Source organism: Thamnophis sirtalis, unplaced genomic scaffold (genome assembly GCF_051295495.1).
Source record: "Thamnophis sirtalis isolate CommonGarterSnake01/CBP01778 unplaced genomic scaffold, rThaSir2_p1.2 scaffold_9, whole genome shotgun sequence".
Lineage (NCBI taxonomy): Eukaryota > Metazoa > Chordata > Lepidosauria > Squamata > Natricidae > Thamnophis > Thamnophis sirtalis.
Window position 1 is genome coordinate 10,340,808 of NW_028261389.1, and position 19,404 is coordinate 10,360,211.

Below are 19,404 nucleotides of genomic sequence, written 5' to 3' on the forward strand. Positions count from 1 at the left end.
AGTGGTCTTAATGTGCTGAAAACTATAACTTCATATTAGCTTGACATTTAGCTTTAGTGCACTTTATTTCAAACTTCCTCATAAGTATTACAAATATTACTGGAACATGTTGCAAGCTACTGCACAAGGATGGCACAAGGAAGTAATGTGGGTGTAAGATACTGAGAATAGCAAAATTACAGAATAATGTGGGGCATCGCCTCAGCCTTTTTCTTTCCTTGTTTTTAAGACTTTTAGGATTCAGTTCTGCATTGTATTTTTCACTTCTGCATTGTATTTTTCCAAAATGTACTTCCCTGTCCTAAGCAGGGGGCTTGGACAATCAATATGAATACGCCTATTGTAACGCCTTCTGATTTACGAAGTTTGATTAAAGGTATAAAATCACTGCCCAGGGCGTAGCCCAGGCAGTTCAGATTTTGGTGTGTGAACACGCTGAACTCGATGCATCAATAAACCTGTTTCTCTCACCTTCGTGGTCTCGAGTCCTGGTCTTTCGTAAGTAGATTGCTAACCAATACCTCAATCTGCTGCAACAGTATCGCCTATGCTATGCTGGCTGGGGGATTCTGGGAGTTGAAGTTCACAGGACTTAAAGTCACCAAGGTTGAGAAACACTGTGGTAGACTTTAGCTAGCCAGACATCAAAACTTTGATTGAATGAAGTCCTGTTTAGCAAACTTCAAGATGCATCGGACAACATTATTGTCCCGACATTACTCCAAAGAAACTCTGGTCCATTATTTTCGGAAATAGCCTGGAAAAGGCTAGTAAACATGCATTGATTTTACATTAATTTTATAAGATGGGGAAAATTAGTCCTTTGTGCCAATTTGATTTCATTACACAAATGATAACAATTAATGCAAATGACATGCTTTGGGATTTAAGAGACATTTGGGGATAATTTACACCCTCTCCCCATTTGCCCATGAGTCTGTTAAACGGAGGTTTTTAAATTTTCCATTTTGTGACTAGATAAGTATAGGAAGGAGAGAATGATGTAAGAAAAGGGTCACCAATGAATATTTGGACCACATTGTAGAGATCCTTTCCTAATGACTTGATTACAACCAGCTAGACTAGGCTTAAAACAAGCTTGCTTGCCATTTAATATGTCATGGAAACCCAGCTATTGCTTTAGCATTGAGTGTGAACGAAAGTATTACATGAAGCCATCCTATAATTGTGTCTGCTACAAGTGACTAGTCCACAGAAATAGAATGGAATGAAATGGAATGGAATGGAGGGGAGGGGAGGGGAGGGAGGGGAGAATAGAACAGAACAGAACAGAACAGAGTAGAATAGAATAGAATAGAATAGAATAGAATAGAATACAATACAATACAATACAATACAATACAATAGAATTCTTTATTGGCCAAGTGCGATTGGACACACAAGGAATTTGTCTTTGGTGCAGATCAGTGATGGGTTTCAAAATTTTTTGGAACCTCTTCTGTAGGTGTGGCCTGCTTTCCGGGTCCACTGGTGGAACCTCTTCTAACCGGTTCAGTAGATTTGACGAACAGGTTCTACCGAATAGGTGCAAACAGGTAGGAACCCACCTCTAGTGCAGATGCTCTGAGTGTACATAAAGACAAATAAAATAGAATATATCCATCAAGAATAAAAAGATACAACACTTAGTGATAGTCAAGGTTACTAATAAGCTAACAAATTGTACTAGGAAACAAATAAAAACAATATAAATGGAAAGATATAAGCAACACGGTTATAGTCATAAGTGGGGAGAGATAGATACTAGGAAGAAAGAGAATAATAATAATAATAATACAGTCTTAGTAAATTATTGACATCATTGTGGGAATTAGCTGTTTAGCAGAGTGATGGCATGTGGGAGAAAACTGTCCTTGTGTCTAGTTGTTCTGGTGTGCAGTGCCCTATAGCATCGTTTTGGGGGTAGAAGTTGAAACAATTTATGTCCAGGATGTGAGGGGTCTGTAGATATTTTCACATTCGTCTTTTTTTTTTTACTCATGCAGTGTATAGGTCCTCAATGGAAGGCAGGTTGGTAGCCATTGTTTTTTCTGCAGTTCTAATTAAAACGAATTAGAGATGGTGACTTTTAGTCTCACCCACAAAGCCAGTTGGATGACCTTGAGCCAGCCACTCTGTCCCAGCTCTAAGAAGGCCACAATACCAAACCACTTCTGAAAAACCTTGCCAAGGAAACCACAAGGCCATCTGTAAGAGTCAGACACAATTGAGTGGGAGCAAAAAGCAACAACCTATTTAACCTACTTAATCTAGCAGAGGTGGGTTCCTACCAGTTCACACCTATTCGGTAGAACCGGTTCGTCAAATCTACCGAACCGGTTAGAAGAGGTTCCGCCAGTGGACACAGAAAGCAGGCCAGACCTACAGAAGAGGTTCCAAAATTTTTTGAAACCCACCACTGTAATCTGGTTATTGGAAGAATCCACTTTCTGGGCCTGCCTAATCGGTTGAATGCTACACTATGCAAGAGGCCAGATTATACACATATAAAACAACATAACCTTTGCTTATGATAATGGAGCACCTTAAAATTTAGAGGAGCTGATAAGGTGCTGTTCAAATGGAACTGAACTGCGTGTTGTTAAACCAAGTTAAGATTAAACATGCCATGAACATTAAGTCCTGATCAATCCACGGGATATACTTAATAGAAGTTTTTTACATCATGGTCGCCATGATGTAAAAAAGATGTGGAGACTCTAGAAAGAGTGCAGAGAAGAGCAACAAAGATGATTAGGAGACTGGAGGCCAAAACAGATGAAGAACGGTTGCAGGAACTGGGTATGTCTAGTTTAATGAAAAGAAGGACTAGGGGAGACATGATAGCAGTCTTCCAATATCTCAGGGGCTGCCACAAAGAAGAGGGAGTCAAGCTATTCTCCAAGACACCTGAAGGCATGTCAAGAAACAACGGGTGGAAACTAATCAAGGAGAGAAGCAACCTAGAACTAAGGAGAAATTTCCTGACAATCAGAACAATTAATCAGTGGAACAGCATGCCTCCAGAAGTTGTGAATGCTTCAACACTGGAAGTCTTTAAGAAGATGTTGGATATCCATTTGTCTGAAGTGGTGTAGAGTTTCCTGCCTGAGCATGGGGTTGGACTAGAAGACCTCCAAGGTCCCTTCCAACTCTGTTATTCTAAATTCTAAAATGTAAAAGATTTCATATGCAACTTTGTCTCCCCCCCCCTCTTTTTTTTCTCCTAGATACACTGACCATCAATTCCAAAGACACACGTTGGGTCGGTGCCTGGTGGCTTGGGATGTTAGTCTGTGGTGCCACTAGTTTTATGTCATCTCTCCCTTTCTGGTTCCTGCCTTACTCTTTGCCACAACAAGAAGAAAAAGCTGTTAAGAAGTCAACGGGGGTTTATGTGATCACTCAAGTCAGCCAGAACAAAATGGAAGCTCCCAGACACACACAGCTAAAGGTTTCGGAAGTGGCAAAAGGTGGGTTTAATGACCTCTCCACGAGGAGCTCATTCTGAGCTTTGCAACTAAACCTGTGTTCTCCAATCTTTAAATCAATTGCCAGAGTCACTTCTTAGAGTGAGATGGACGGCATATCAGTTTAATAAATAAATGCAAATGAAAAGGGCTATGGTTTCCAAAAAGACCTTTTGGGAAACATGCTCAGTTTTAAAACATAATTTTATTGAAAAAATTACAATTAAAAGGGAAAAACTAATAGAAACAAATGGGAAGAGGAAAGAGGAGGGCCTTCTCTGTTACCGCTCAGGCCCTATGGAACGAGCTATCCCCAGAGATCCGGCCCCTACCCACTCTCATGGCCTTCCGTAAAGCTATTAAAACCTGGCTTTTCCGGCAGGCCTGGGGCTGTTGACCTCTGGATTGAGGTCCAGCCCCGCTTAGACTGGCTGCATGTTGTGCTTCTTTTAATTTGTTGTGTCTTATTTGTTTTAATCCTTTTTAATATTTCTTATTTCTGTAAGCCGCCCGGAGTCCTCCGGGATTGGGCAGCCTATAAATTCAATAAATGGAATGGAATGGAATGGAAAAAAGAAAGAGCAGGAAAGAAAGAAATAGAAAAGTAAAAAGAGGACCCTGATTATTGGGGGCAATGTGCTGACTCTGTAAACTTCTTAGAGAGTGCTGTAAAGCACTGTGAAGCGGTATATAAGTATATAAGTCTAACTGCTATTGTTTTTGCTAACTCACTTTGATCCGGGTACCGATTTTACTGGGGCTATAATGTTCAATTGGAACACGGTGGCTCAGTGGTTTTGATGCTAAGCTTGTCGATCAGAAAAGTTGGCAGTTCGGTGGTTCGAATCTCTAGCGCCACGTAACAGAGTGAGCTCCCGTTACTTGTCCCAGCTTCTGCCAACCTAGCAGTTCGAAAGCATGTAAAAACGCAAGTAGAAAAAATAGGAACCACCTTTGGTGGGAAGGTAAAAGCGTTCCGTGCGCCTTCGGCGTTTAGACATGACGGCCACATGATCACGGAGACGTCTTCGGACAGCGCTGGCTCTTCGGCTTTGAAATGGAGATGAGCACCGCCCCCTAGAGTCAGGAACAACTAGCACATATATGTGAGGGGAACCTTTACCTTATCTTTATAATGTTTAATTAGTCCTGTCGGATTTGATCATGTCAATAAATCTTAACTATTGTGATGATTTTATTCCAATCGTGTTAATTAACAACTTATTAAATGACTTGATACTATAATCCATGATTTTTCCGCCTTGTGAAATCATACTTTTTCATTACAAATTTGAACAGGAATCAAAAATAGTTTCAGGGCTAAATAGACCTGATATTGAATTTGCTTATCCTTTTATCTTATTTACGGTATTTCTTCTTTTGCTATTCCAGATTTCTTTCCTACTTTGAAAAAGCTGTTTGGAAACTCCATCTTCCTGATCTATTTGTTCCTTACAATCCTCCAATACAATTCTCTGGTTGGTGTAATAACCTTTGAATCAAAGTTTATGGAGCAGCAGTTCAACATCTCTGTTTCAAGAGCCATTTTTCTTATTGGTAGGTGAAACTCCTTTTTCTTTATTATCCATATATCTTCATCCTCCTATTTTCCTCACAACAACTCCTCTTTGAGATAGGTGTTGGGCTGAGAGACAGAGTGATTGGCCCAAAGATACCCAGCTGCAGTGGTGAAATCCCATTTTTTTACTAACGGTTCTGTGGGCGTGGCTTGGTGGGCGTGGCAGGCGAAGGATACTGCAAAATCTCCATTCCCTCCCCACTCTGGGGCCAGCCAGAGGTGGCATTTGCCGGTTCTCCGAACTACTCAAAATTTTCACTACCGATTCTCCGAACTACTCAAAATTTTCACTACAGGTTCTCCAAACTACTCAAAATTTCCACTACTGGTTCTCAAGAACCTGTCAGAACCTGCTGGATTTCACCCTTTGCCCAGCTGGCTTCATGGGTAAGGCAGGACTAGACTAGAATTCACAGTCTCCTAGTGATTAGCCCAAAGTCACCCAGCTGACTGATGCCTAAGATGGAACTACAACTCACCATCATGTAGTAATTGGCCCAAAGCCACCCATCTGGCGTTCATTCCTAAGATGGGACTGGAGCTCACAGTCTCCTGGTGATTGGCCCAAAGTCACACAGCTGGCTTCCATGCCTAAGATGGGACTAGAATTCACAGTCTCTCGGTTTCTAATTTGGTGCCTTAACCACTACACAAAACTAATAGACACTCCATGAGATTGAGCAAGCACACAAGATATATTGGGTATAATTTTCCTGCAAGAGTGAACTCTGCGTGGATAGAGAGGAGTGTTGGGTATCAGAGAGAAAGAAGAAGAGTAGGATAGAAGAGAGGGCCAAAGAATATAGCAGGAAATGAGGATGCAGGTGTGTTAGAAGAAAAAAACAGCGGCCATTCTCAATTTTGGTTCTGACCAGACTCATCAAATTTGGTTCTGACTTCACCCACAACTGGCATTTTCTGTGACACTGTCAAAATGAGGCAGGTAACTACCGTATTTTTCAGAGTATAAGAAGCATCTTTTTCCCTCAAAAAAGAGTGTGAAAATCTGGGTGCGTCTTATACACTGAATACAGCATTTTTTGCCTCCCCAAACCCCGCCCCCTTCACCAAAATGGCCGTGCAGATCATATGGAGCCTTGAAGAGAGCTCCTGGGGGCTGGGGGAGAGATGAACAAAAAATGGGGCGTTTGTTGCTCAATTTTAACCCCCCCCCAGCCCCCAGGAGCACTCTATAACAGTGGTCCCCAACCTTTTTATCACCGCGGACCAGTCAGCCTTTGATAATTTTGCCGTGGCCCGCTGAGCGCGCGCAGGGGTGGGGGGGTGTTGTTCGCGACGACACATTGATTGTCGTGGGGGAAATAGGGGGTGGGAGTATTAGGTATCTTCACTACCATATATAAAAGGAGATACTATCTTAAATAACAAAGTGGGCCCCCACCTCCAAAATATACTAAAAGAAAAAAGATTCCATGTGCTCAACTAATTTTTTTTTAAATCATCACTATATTATGGACTACAGACATATATATATATATACATACATACATACATACATACATACATACATACATACATACATACATGCATATATACATACCGTACGTATGCACATACGTATATATATAATGTCCAAATAACAGGAAAAGCGCTTCAAGGACCAAAGTATATTCCTTTTTTGCAGCCTTAAGAGAACTCTCGTTTTTTGAGGCTCAGAACCAGGCATTCTCGTGGGCTGCAAAAAGGAAACGCGACCCGGGAGCGCAGCCTCCAAGAGTCCATATCGCCAATAACTACGCGTGGGGGGAAAGGAAATGTGTTTTGTGAGGAAGAGAAAGTGCGTGCTTCACCGATGCCCGTTGGCGAAATTTTGGAAGAGAGGCAAGAGACTTCAGGCACCGAGCCCCCACCCCTGGCTGTGGCAACTGGAGCGGGCGGGAGGCAGGGAAGGGGTGGGCAAGACCGCCGCTTTTCCACTGCCCCCCATCTCCCCTCAAAAGACCCCCCCCGCCCTCGGCTGCCCGACGTTCTCTCTCTCTCTCTCTCTCTCTACCTCTCCCGCCGTTCCTTCTCACAAGCCAAGGCCGGGCGGGGAAGCCGCCAGGGCCTCCAAGGGCTCCGCTTCCAGCGCATGGTCCGCCCCCTCCTCGCCTCGCTTCCAGGCGAGCCGACTGAGGCGAGAAAGGAGAAAGAGGCGGAGGCGTTCACTGAGGGGACGGCTGACTCGGGGAGGGGGCGGAGGTGGTGTAGTAGCGGGGGATTCTTCCTCCTCGCCTCACTTGCTCCTGTGCTTCCGCGCAGCTCCCCCCCTCCGGCGACGGCGCTGCATGAGTGAAGAGTCGGCCGTTGCATGGCCCCCGGCCGCTGCGCGGCCTGGTGCCAGGTACTCCACGGCCCGGCACCGGTCCGCGGACCGGGGGTTGGGGACCACTGCTCTATAAGCCTCCTAAAGACTATGCATGCCCTTTTATTGACAAAAAACAGGCCCATTTTTGCAAAAAGCGGGACATTTTTGGGAGGTTTGCAGAGTGCAAAAACGTTTTTTTACAATTTGCCTCTTCAAAACCTTGGTTCGTCTTATACTCCCAAAAATATGGTATGTTTTAAGACTGTTGGCAAGAAACACTGTACCTTTGATACCTACTTCAGTTAAGTTTAAGTAGCTTCAGGAATGCCTTTCTTGACTTTATTGGGGATCTACCTATTTAACTCCATTGCACAATACAACAAGTATCATAGCAGCTGATTGGCAGCTACCAATAGAGATTACAGGAGTTGGAGACTTCGGATACACGCCAAAACCGTGCTGGTTCTGGCCAGACTCATCAAATTTGGTTCTGACCTCACCCACAACTGGCATTTTCTGTGACCCTGTCAAAATGAGGCAGATAATTACCGTATTTTTCAGAGTATAAGACGCATCTTTTTCCCTCAAAAAAGATGGTGAAAATCTGGGTGCGTCTTATACACTGCATACAGCATTTTTTGCCTCCCGAAACGCTGCTCCTTCACCAAATGGCTGTGCATAGCCTTTAGGAGGCTTCCAGTGTCCTCCTGGGAGCTGCAGAGGGCAGAAATGAGCGAAAAACAGCCTGGTTTTTGCTTGTTTTTGCCCCCCCCTCACGAGCCCCCCAAGGAGCACTCTGCAAGCCTCCTAAAGGCTATGCATGCCCCTTTTTTGACAAAAAACAGGCCCGTTTTCACGAAAAACGGGCTCTGCAAAGGGCAAAAACTTTTTAAAAAAATTTGCCTCTTCAAAATCTTGGTGCGTCTTATACTCCGGTGCATCTTATACTCTGAAAAATATGGTATTACAGGTACTTTTTGGCTTACAACAACAACTGAGTCCAAACTTTCTAAGCAAGACAGTTGTTAAAGGGAGCTTTGCCTCATTTTATGACCTTTCTTGCCACAGTTCTTAAGTAAATCACTGGAGTTGTTAACTTAGTTACCCCGCTGTTAAGTGGCTTTGGCTTCTCCACTGACTTTGCTCATCAGAAGGGGATCATGTGCAACTGCCGGTTTGCTCAGGGGCGCGCTTCACGTGCCCGTACGCTTGATGTGCTCTATGAGCACATGTGCAGAAGTAAAAAAATTGCTTCTGTGCACGCGCAGAAGCAAGAACCAAGATGGTGGCGCCTATGCTGCCGCCGATAGAACCAGTTCTGGGAGGGGGGGTGTCGGGCTGAGTTATACCTACTCAGCTGAACTGGTCTGAAACAGTAGGAACCCACCTCTGATCATGTGACCCCAGGACATTGCAACCATAATAAATATGAGTCAGTTGTTCAGTTCACATGTGGCAAGGGCCGTTGGTGTCAAACATGGCCCTGAGTCCCTTTTTCCAGTGCTGTTGTGGCTTTGAATGCTCACTGAACCAACGGTTTCAAGCGGAGGACTACCTGCACTCCTGGCAATAGCTTATGGTCAGGGCTGGATTTAGATGAAAAGAGGCCCTAGGCTATTCCACTTATGAGGCCCTTTCACCTCCCATTTTTAAGTTTGTAAATTACATGAGAGACAATAAAATACATCATTACTGTGATATATATCAATATATATCAATATATATAGCTGGCCTCCCGACGGAGGGCGGCTCTGCTCTGCGGCAAAGGCAGCGAGGCCAGCCGCCTCCCCTGCTGCGCTCAGCTGCCTGGCTCGGCCCCCTCGCCCGCACCTGCCTGGCCGCTGATGGGCTCCGCGTCGACGGGGCGGCTACTGGGAGCGGCCGTGCCTCTCGCCCGACCGCCGGTGCCGGGAACGTGGGCGGGCTCCCCAACTGCTGCGGCGCTGCAACGATCTTAACCATAACATTTTTATGTTTGTTTATTAGTCATATGCGTAGAATTTCTCATTTTCGGTTCAGTGTTTTAGTGTTCCCTGTTTTTAGAACAGTGTAATTTTAATTTTGCTAACAATTTGAATGTAGGCCCCTCTTGATCTTTTTTTTTTTATACATAATATTTTTTATTTCCATTTCATTCTATACAATCACATGTTTACTGTGCATGACCGGAGTATGTAACATTGAGTAATAAACACAGCCTTCACTTATATAGAAAATGCCCCCTACAATACAAACCCAATATACCACCTTGGCCCACCATACACCCTCTTTCAACCCCCTCCAACTTTCATTCTTCCTTCTTACATACCCCTCTACTACCTACTTCCCCTCCCCCTCTATCACTCCCTCTCTTCATCCATTCCCTCCCTTCCTTCTCCTCCTCCTCTCTCTCACCCTCTCCACCCTCCTCCTTCTTTCGCTCAACTCCTCCCTTCTGTTTACTTCTATTACCTTCCAATATATTAGGCTTCGGCTGAATATATTGGCCCCTCTTGATCTTGAGGCCCTAGGCTGAAGCCTAGTTATCCTTCTATAGGAAAATCCAGCCCTACTTATGGTAGCTGTTATTCTGAAGAAGGACAGGTGAGTGATGATGCGTGAGATGATGCCGTTGCCCCCTCTCCTTCGCAGGTGTGATCGTCTTACCTATCACCATTGTGGGGATGTTCCTGGGAGGTTTTATCATCAAGAGGTTCAAACTGCAAATCGCCGCCATGGCAAAGTTTGCCTGTATCACTTTCGTGACAGGCTTCCTGTTAAACCTCTTCTACTTTGCTGCCAGTTGCCAAGTGCTTCAAGTGGCTGGTTTGACCGTCAACTACTCCGGGTTTGTCACCTGCTTCATATTTTTTGGGGGGTGGGTGATGGGAAGGAGAGGCACTTAGCGCATGTTTTTGAGCCGCGGCGGTGCAGTGGTTAGAATGCAGTCCTGCAGGCTGACTGCCGGCTGACTGCAATTTGGCAGTTCGAATCTGACCAGGCTCAAGGTTGACTCAGCCTTCCATCCTTCCGAGGTGGTAATTTAACAACCAGTTTATAGTTTATAGTTTATAGTTTATAGTTTATTTATTTGTATGCCACCCTTTTCCCTGAGGGGACTCAGGGTGGCTCACAAGTTAGGGGAAGGGGAGGACAAAACAAGTTATGAACATAAAACAATACATTGTTAAAAGAAAACACAACTATCATACCATTCGGGTGGGGTTAGGGTCTTTAGCCCCAGGCCTGCTGAGACAGCCAGATTTTAAGGGCAGTGCGGAAGGTCTGGAGTTTGCCTGGACCGGTGCAAAGCGGCTCAGCCACACCACTGAGCTAGTCCTTGACTTGTAACCGACCATTCAGAGTTACAGCCGAATCAAAAAGGGGCCTTATGACCAGCATTTGAAGATCTGACAGTTGTCCCCCTCCGGTCACATGACCGCAGTTCAGCATTTCTGGGTTTTGGGGAAAAAACTGCGTCTATAACAAGCCATGGTTTCACTTAATGCCTGCGGTGTTTGCTTAACTACCATAAAATGGTAGTAAAATCTGATCGATCATGTGACCAATTCATTTTACAACCATTATGACTTATGATCATAATGGGCAGCTTTCACTGTGTGGTTGAAATCAAGGACTATCCATAAGCTGAGGGCAGAGTGGGAAGGGGAACCAATGAGAGAATTTGGAAAGAAATCCTCAATCACCCTGAGAATAAGGTAGAAAGCTTACACCTCTTTCCCTTGGATGATTTTCCCATAAGAAGGTACAAATTAGATTAAAGCACAGTTTTAGGGTGTGAGTGGTGGGGGGGGACGACAATCATCATTCCAACAGATTCAGAAGTGTCCTTTCTGGAATAATTCAGTCTTATTGGTCTCTTTGGAGATCCCTCTTTCTTGCAACAAGAGTTGTTTTCTAACTTTGTTATCCTTCTGCAACCTCTCATTCTTACCTCTTATGCATGGATGGCATTGTTTTGGCTGTGAATAAGGTCTATCTTTCCCTCTTTGGATTGCTAACGGCACCATCACTATTCCTGTAGCATCGAAGAAGTGTCCTTCTACAAAGAGAAGCCGTTATCTGTTTGTAACTCTAACTGTGGCTGTGAAGCGAGCCACTGGGACCCAGTTTGTGGAGACAATGGTATCACCTACATGAACCCATGTTTAGCTGGCTGCAAAACGTCCGTGGGAAGTGGAAAGGATTTGGTAAATGCAGAGATGTTATATTATATGCCTACAATGGAAAAGAAATTAGTTTCATTATCTATCATCTATCTATCTATCTATCTATCTATCTATCTATCTATCTATCTATCTATCTATCTAATCTATCTATCATACATCCATTATCTATCTATCTATCTATCTATCTATCTATCTATCTATCTATCTATCATCTATCATCTATCTATCTATCTATCTATCTATCTATCTATCTATCTATCTATCTATCTATCTATCTATCTATCTATCTCTCATACATCCATTATCTGCCTGTCTATCATCTATCTATCATCCATCCATCTATCTATCTATCTATCTATCTATCTATCTATCTATCTATCTATCTATCTATCTATCTATCTATCTATCTATCATCTATCATCTATCATCCATCCATTATCTATCTATCTATCTATCTATCTATCTATCTATCTATCTATCTATCTATCTATCTATCTATCATCCAATATCTATCTATCTATCTATCTATCTATCTATCTATCTATCTATCTATCTATCTATCTATCTATCTATCTATCTATCTATCATCCATATCCAACTCTGTTTTTCTATTATTCTGATGCAGGACCTAATTCATAAAGCAGATACATTTATTGTGGCTTTCCTGTACAAGTGATGCCCTGTGGTGCAAGTTTCATTGATGTAGTTGATGGATGCTTAGGGGCAGAGAACAAGCTCTTGTTTTTAAATGATAATTTACCTTATTTTTATACTCCACGTGGGGAAAGCAAGGGTTGCACTAGAAGACCTCTAAGGTCTCTTTTAATTCAGTTATTCTGTTACTTTGGAGATGATTAACCTTCCTAGAAACCATTAATTACATTGCTTGCATAGAATCACTCAGGTAGAGATTTGGAAATGTAGACCATTCTAGGCCTTTACTTTATTTTTCTTTTATCTTGCAGGTATTTAAAAACTGCAGTTGTCTAGGAGTTACAGGAGCTGGTAATTTTTCAGCAGTGCTGGGCCAATGTCCAAGGGATAACTGTACAAAAGAATTCCCTTACTTTTTAGCGTTGTTGTCCATAATTGCATTTATCTTCTCTTTGGGAGCAACGCCAACGTATATGCTTATGTTTAGGTGAAGACTTCTTTCATTCTTTCCTCCGTCCTTTTTTAAAGCTCCGGAGGGGCAAACCGGTATAAAAAATTAATACTGTAAAAATACCATAAAATCATACCCTTCCATTTGTTGCTTGTTTTGCCGCTCCATGTGAGTGTCAAAAGGCAGTTCTCAGATTTCAAACACATTACTGTATTTTATTTCCTTTTATTTATTCTGCCAGCTTCAATACAGGTAGTCCTCAGCGTATGGCCTGGTGGTGCAGGGGTTAGAGTGTAGTACCACAGGCTACTTCAGCTGACTGCTAGCTGCAGTTCAGCAGTTCAAATCTCACCAGCTCAAGGTTGACTCAGCCTTCCATCTTTCCAAGGTGGGTAAAATGAGGACCCAGATTGTTGGCGGCCATAGGCTGACTCTGTAAATCGCTTAGAGAGGGTTGTAAAGCACTGTGAAGCGGTATATAAGTCTAAGTGCTATTGCTATTGTCTAACAATCATTCTAAGTTACGAGAGACAGACTTTTGGCTACCATGAGCCATGGTGGCATAGTGGTCAGAATGCAGTATTGCAGGTTAATTCTGCCAACTGCAGGGAGTTTGATCGTCACCAGGCTCAAGGTTGACTTATCCTTCCAAGGTCTGTAAAATGAGGACTTGGATTGTTGGGGGCCATAAGCTGACTCTGTAAACCACTTAGAGAGGGCTGTAAAGCACTGTAGAGCAGTATATAAGTCAAAGTGATAATGCTAGTGCAACCTGGATTCAAAATCAAAAGTTGTAATTTCACGTCACCAGGATTTGCCCACACTTATTTATTTAATTTTTAATCCAAAGGCTTGAGGGTGAATAGCAACACCCTAAAATAAAATTTAAAAACTCCACAAAATGATACAAAGATTAAAATGACTTTAACAAATAGGATAAGAAGAAAACATTTTATTTATGTTTGCATTTAAGGATATTTAATTTATGCTGATGGATTTTTTTTTTCAATGGGTGAGCTTTAAGCCTGTGCTTAAATTGAGTCAGGACTGAGATGGTATTTGATTACACACATTCCAGTTGGTTTTAATTCTGAACCATACCAGGAAATTATGCCAACTAGTTTGTTTTCGGTTTTCATTTCTTTCTTTATTATTATTATTATTTTTATTAAGATTTTTTTCCTCACCAAAACACAAATCTAAAGCAAAAAATAAAAAAATAAAAAAGAGAAAGAGAATAAAAAAGAAAAAAGGAAAAACACCAGAAAAACAATGATAGAAAAAGAAAGATTTTTTTTAAAAAAAAATATCCAACCAATATTTACAATCTTATTTTCCGCCTTCCTTCTAGAATTTATTTATTTCAATGTTCCTTGTCTAAACTCACATTTGAACTTCTCCCCCTCATCTTTTTTCCAGATCGGTTTCACCGGATTTGAAATCTTTTGCTGTGGGCATTGAAGCTTTATTTGGAAGAGTCCTTGGTAAACAGATTCCAGATTTCATTCTAGTTTTTAAACAAATAATCTTACCTATTATCCATGAGATGCTCAACATTTTGGAGAGAAACTGAGTCATGTGGTATCCTAAGAGTAACATAAGCTGATCATCTGGATAATGTCAATTTCTGGACACCTCTTTTAAAGCTGTTGTTGATGAAGGAATAGGCACCCCACTCTTTTAATCTTCTCTTGTGCTCATGGTTGCTTAAGTCTTGCTCAGTTTAAGCAAGACCTCTGGACCACTTTGGCAATTTCTTGAAAAGGCCAGACTTGAAAAGACAGGGCTTCTTCAGTCTAGACTGCAAGCTGCCATTGGACAATTTCTTTGCTGCGGTCACTTCACTTACTTAACCTCTCTGGGCTGACAGAATTCTAGGAGTAATAATTCAAGATGGCAGCTTACTTTCCACTTCCTCTTCTTAACCTCTCTTGATTGACAGAACCCCAATTGAAATCTATAGGGAAGCGGTGGTCAAATAATTCAAGATGGCAACCTGCTGTCACTCCAGCTTCCTAACCTCTCTTGATTGATAGTATCCAAATTGAAATCCATAGGGAAGAAATCCATAGGGAAGCGGTGGTCAAATAATTCAAGATGGCAACCTGCTGTCACTCCATCTTCTTAACCTCTCTTGATTGATAGTATCCCAATTGAAATCCACAGGGAAGAAATCCATAGGGAAGCGGTGGTCAAATAATTCAAGATGGCAACCTGCTGTCACTCCATCTTCTTAACCTCTCTTGATTGATAGTATCCCAATTGAAATCCATAGGGAAGAAATCCATAGGGAAGCGGTGGTCAAATAATTCAAGATGGCAGCCTACTGTCACTTCATCTTAACCTCTCTTGATTGACAGAATCCCAAGAGAATTCATAGGGAAGCAGTGGTCAAATAATTCCAGATCGTAGCCTACTGTCACTCCATCTTCTTAACCTCTCTTGAGTGACAGAGTCCCAATTGAAATCCATAGGGAAGTGATGGTGAAATAATTCAAGATGGCAGACACACCTGCACAGATAGTCCCCACCTGCTCCTTTTTTCCATCAGACATATAAAAAAGAGGAGGGAGTCGTAACCATTTATCAATTTCATTATTTCACCGTTGTCCTCCATGTGATGTTTCGTGAGGGAAACCCCTGCTGCACTCTTTTAAAATAAATGCTAATCTGGTAATCAACCAAATAAACAAGATGGCGGTCCTAATTGATCTTCAAATTGATCAGGGTTTGCATCTCAGCATTCCACCAGTAAAGTTATTAAAAAAGAAGAAAATGTATAGGGCACCAAATGAGCATCTACAGGTCCTCAATTTACAACCCTTTAGAGACCGTTCAAAGTTATGACAGACCTTCCCATAGGTACTTATGACCCGGCCAACCAACATTTACATCCATTTTTAGTGTCCCATAGTCTCGCGGCATCATTTTACAATGTTTTTTGTAGAAAATTGGCATTTACTTCTGTCTTTCAGCAAAAATTAGCCCATAATGGGTTTGCATTACAACTGTGGTGATCCCCCCCCAAAAAATAGATCATTAAAAATGGTCATGCAGTAACTTATTGTATGGCTGTCATGACTTAATACCATAATTGGCAGACTCCATTCTGGTTTAGATTGGAGACTATCTGTATTATGAACCAACTGAACCAGAGAGTTTATTACCTGGCTCAGGTGATTTATACAGAAGAACATCATCTTGAAAGGATCAAAATGTCTCTGTAGACATCATTTGCAGTGACCGGGGGACAGAAGTTAGAACAGGATGTCCATTCCACATTATTTATACATACAGCCAATAGTCTCTGCAGAGTCTGGAAATACGACTCCAACCAAGATCCTTAGCACTTCCTACTCCTTGTAGGTTTTTTTAAAGGAGTTTAACATAAGCCATTAAGTTCTCACTGCACATACTCGGTCACTGAGTTTTTGTTCCTCTCAAACCTTGCAGAATAAGCCTGTCTTACGTGTGTCTCTTTTGTCCTTTCAGGAGGGCTTCCTGCACCAATTTACTTTGGAGCTTTGATTGACCAGACCTGCTTGAAATGGGGTGTGAAAACCTGTGGGGGATCTGGGGCTTGCAGGGTATATGACACCAAAGCATTCAGGTAAACATCAAAGGAGGAAAAGAGTCTACAGTCTAAAATGGGCTTAATTGTGGATTTCTGTTGTGTTGGGGGTGGATGAGTAAATCTCTGCACTATTCTCACACTTTAAATAAGGATGCGAGTCCTCTCAGGGAATACACGTTACATGTTGACAGGTCTTTTATTTGTATTAATCTAGCTTTCGGTGAGATGGAGGGAGGGGAAGGAGGGAGGAAGGAAGGGAAGCAAAGAGAGTGTTGGATGGATGGGAAAAAAGGAAGAAAGGAAGCAAAGAGAGAATGGATGGATGGATGGATGGATGGATGGGAGGGAGAGAGAGAGGGAGGAAGGGAGGAAGGGAGGAAGGAAGGAAAACAAAGAGAGTGTTGGATGGATGGGAAAAAAGGAAGAAAGGAAGCAAAGAGAGGATGGATGAATGGATGGATGGATGGGAGGGAGAGAGGGAGGAATGGAGGAAGGAAGAAGGAAGGAAGGAAGGAAGGAAGGAAGGAAGGAAGGAAGGAAGGAAGGAAGGGAAGCAAAGAGAGTGTTGGATGGATGGGGAAAAAGAAAGACTGGAAGCAAAGAGAGAATGGATGGCTGGATGGATGGATGGCTGGATGGATGGATGGATGGGAGGGAGAGAGTGAGAGATGAATGGCCTCCTGCCATTCACCTCCCAACGACCAAAAAGATCGCACAAGTTGGGCCTCCTCCGGGTGCCTTCGACCAGACAATGCCGGCTGGCGGCTCCCCGAGGGAGGGCCTTCTCTGTAGCTGCACCGGCCTTGTGGAACGAGCTACCCGCAGAGATCCAGACCCTTACCACTCTCCCGGCCTTCCATAAAGCAACCAAGACCTGGCTGTTCCGGCAGGCCTGGGGCTGTTGATTAATTTCCAGCCCCACTTGATTGAATGGATGGTAGATTAATTTTAATAATTGTATTTTTAAAATTTTTATATGTTTTTACTTTTGTTGCGAGCCACCCAGAGTCCCAAGGGAGTGGGCGGCATACAAATCTTATTAAAGTTGAAAGTTGAAAAGGAGGAAGGGAGGAAGGAAGGAAGAAGGAAGGAAGGAAGGAAAGCAAAGAGAGTGTTGGATGGATGGGAAAAAAGGAAGACAGGAAGCAAAGAGAGAATGGATGGATGGATGGATGGATGGGAGGGAGGGAGGGAGAGAGGGAGGGAGGGAGGAGGGCGGGAGGAAGGAAGGAAGGAAGGAAGAAGGAAGGAAAGGACAAAAGCAAGAACATTGATAGAAAGAAATGCACAGGAAAGAAAAAGAATATGAGACAGTGGTGGGTTCCGGACCTGGCAACACCCACATGGATGTTCCACGCGTGGTGTGCACATGCGTTGTAGCTGCAAACGATGCTTCTGCAACCTCTGTGACACTCCAGAGTGTTTGGCGGAGTATTGCGCAAGTGCTGTATGCGCCATGCGCGGAAGCACCAGAAGCTTTAAAACACGGTAAGGAGCGTGGGCGGCACCCTCCAGAGCACCATACTGGAGCGGTATCCGGTGGTCCGGGCAGGCTCTTGTACGTCCGTACCGGGGCGTACCGCCTGCAACCCACCACTGATATGAGAGCACAATTCAGTAATGAATTGAGACTGTAGTATAGCTCCATAATTTTACTCTAGGTTCACACAACACACTAAACCCAAACTAGTCAGAGTGCACTATGGAACTTAGCTACTGTTAACACTCTGATATGGACCTATTTAATTGTGGTTTATGAAATAAACCATTATTGGGCAAAACATGACTGCCTGATATGTGAATGTGTAGAGTCTGAATCTCCTGATTTCTCTTGAAAGGCTAAGGTCATTATTGATCTCCAAAGATGAAGATGCTAGACCTTTACATCTGGGAAACATTTCTGCTCTGTTCCAACTCAGCTTGTTCTCCCTCTGTTTTTTATCCCCTTTCCTAGAAATGTCTACCTTGGGGTCATTACTGCACTAAGATTTGGAAGCTTCTTTCTTTATATCATCCTTTGCAGTTTAATCATAAGACGTTGCAGGCAAGGCAATCAAATGACGAAGGGCATCAAAACTGGTGAAGTACCTGATGTTAAGTTGCCCAATATTAGTCCAAAGACAGAAGTGTCCGCTCACAAGGAGGTGCAAGTCACTGGAGACACTCTTTTTTGAAAATTGTCTTGGATGCTCATGCTGACATGGCTACCAATTATGGACTTATCATGAGCACGGTGGCTCTCCTAACCATACTATTCCTTGGCCAAGCCAAAGCTCTGCCAATCATTGGGGATAGACATTGACATTAGCATCAAGTGTCACTTCAGAAAGAAGAATCTGGAACTCAGCCTAAGTTCAAGAAGGCCTTAGATCCCGAGGAAGATATCTGAGGAGACCCCATTAATGATCCAACTGAGATTGTGAAATGACTCCTGGGTGAAACATGGTGGACATGGGAATTCATAAACCACAGGGCTTGTTAAAATTGGGCAGTGCCATGTCAAGTCTGGAACAAGGATGTAGAAGTTGGAAAAGGAAGATGTGGTTTTGGGAACACAAAATGTGAACTCTGTGTTGCATCACAATGAAACCATGGAGGAGATAATTTTGTTGACTTAAACAACTTCTCCTCGTCCTTCTTCAGTGCTAAATTTCCAAGGAATGTTTCCCTTCTGGAAAATGTTCTTCCTTTCTGATCTGGGATCTCAACACCAAGGGTGTCCAACCTTGGCAACTTTAAGACCTGTGGACTTCAACTCCCAGAATTCCCCATGCTCACTGAGGAATTCTGGGAGTTGAAGTCCACAGGTTTTGAAGTTGCCAGGATTGGACACCCATGCTCTACCCAAAGTTTACACAAGTAAAGTTTATTGGCTAATTTAGTTCCTCGAAACAATCACTGTGCAAATTGCTGGCTATTGCAGTGTGGAAATGGCCAGTGTATATGATTCACAAGTTGTGAAAGTGCCACAACAGCAGATATCACATGTTTTTCTTTCAAGAGATAATGACTGTCACATCCAGCAGATAACCTTGGTTTCCTAAGTTAACTCAATATTCTATGTTTGTTTGTTTGTTTGACTGAACTATAAGCTAAATTTTCGAGTTTGATTCTTATAACAGCATAAGCCATAAACTAACCAAAGATATTTTGGACCAGAGCACTGTGAAAACACACAATTGAAAAGACCTATTCTGAT

General features: G+C 42.8%; 1 protein-coding gene across 5 annotated transcripts in view; it reads left to right on the top strand.

Annotated features, from left to right (window-relative positions):
* The window catches only part of LOC148044036 (solute carrier organic anion transporter family member 1C1-like), a 37,302-nt gene extending 17,898 nt beyond the window's left edge, over positions 1–19,404 (top strand). For all 5 annotated transcript variants that reach the window (XM_087722791.1, XM_087722789.1, XM_087722793.1 and 2 more), the window contains exons 8-15: positions 3,231–3,473; positions 4,863–5,027; positions 9,989–10,184; positions 11,382–11,547; positions 12,492–12,667; positions 14,051–14,115; positions 16,124–16,241; positions 18,160–19,404. In XM_087722791.1, coding sequence (XP_087578917.1) covers positions 3,231–3,473; positions 4,863–5,027; positions 9,989–10,184; positions 11,382–11,547; positions 12,492–12,667; positions 14,051–14,115; positions 16,124–16,241; positions 18,160–18,379 — 1,349 coding nt within the window. In that variant the 3' untranslated portion in view covers positions 18,380–19,404. The remainder of the gene's footprint in view (positions 1–3,230; positions 3,474–4,862; positions 5,028–9,988; positions 10,185–11,381; positions 11,548–12,491; positions 12,668–14,050; positions 14,116–16,123; positions 16,242–18,159) is intronic.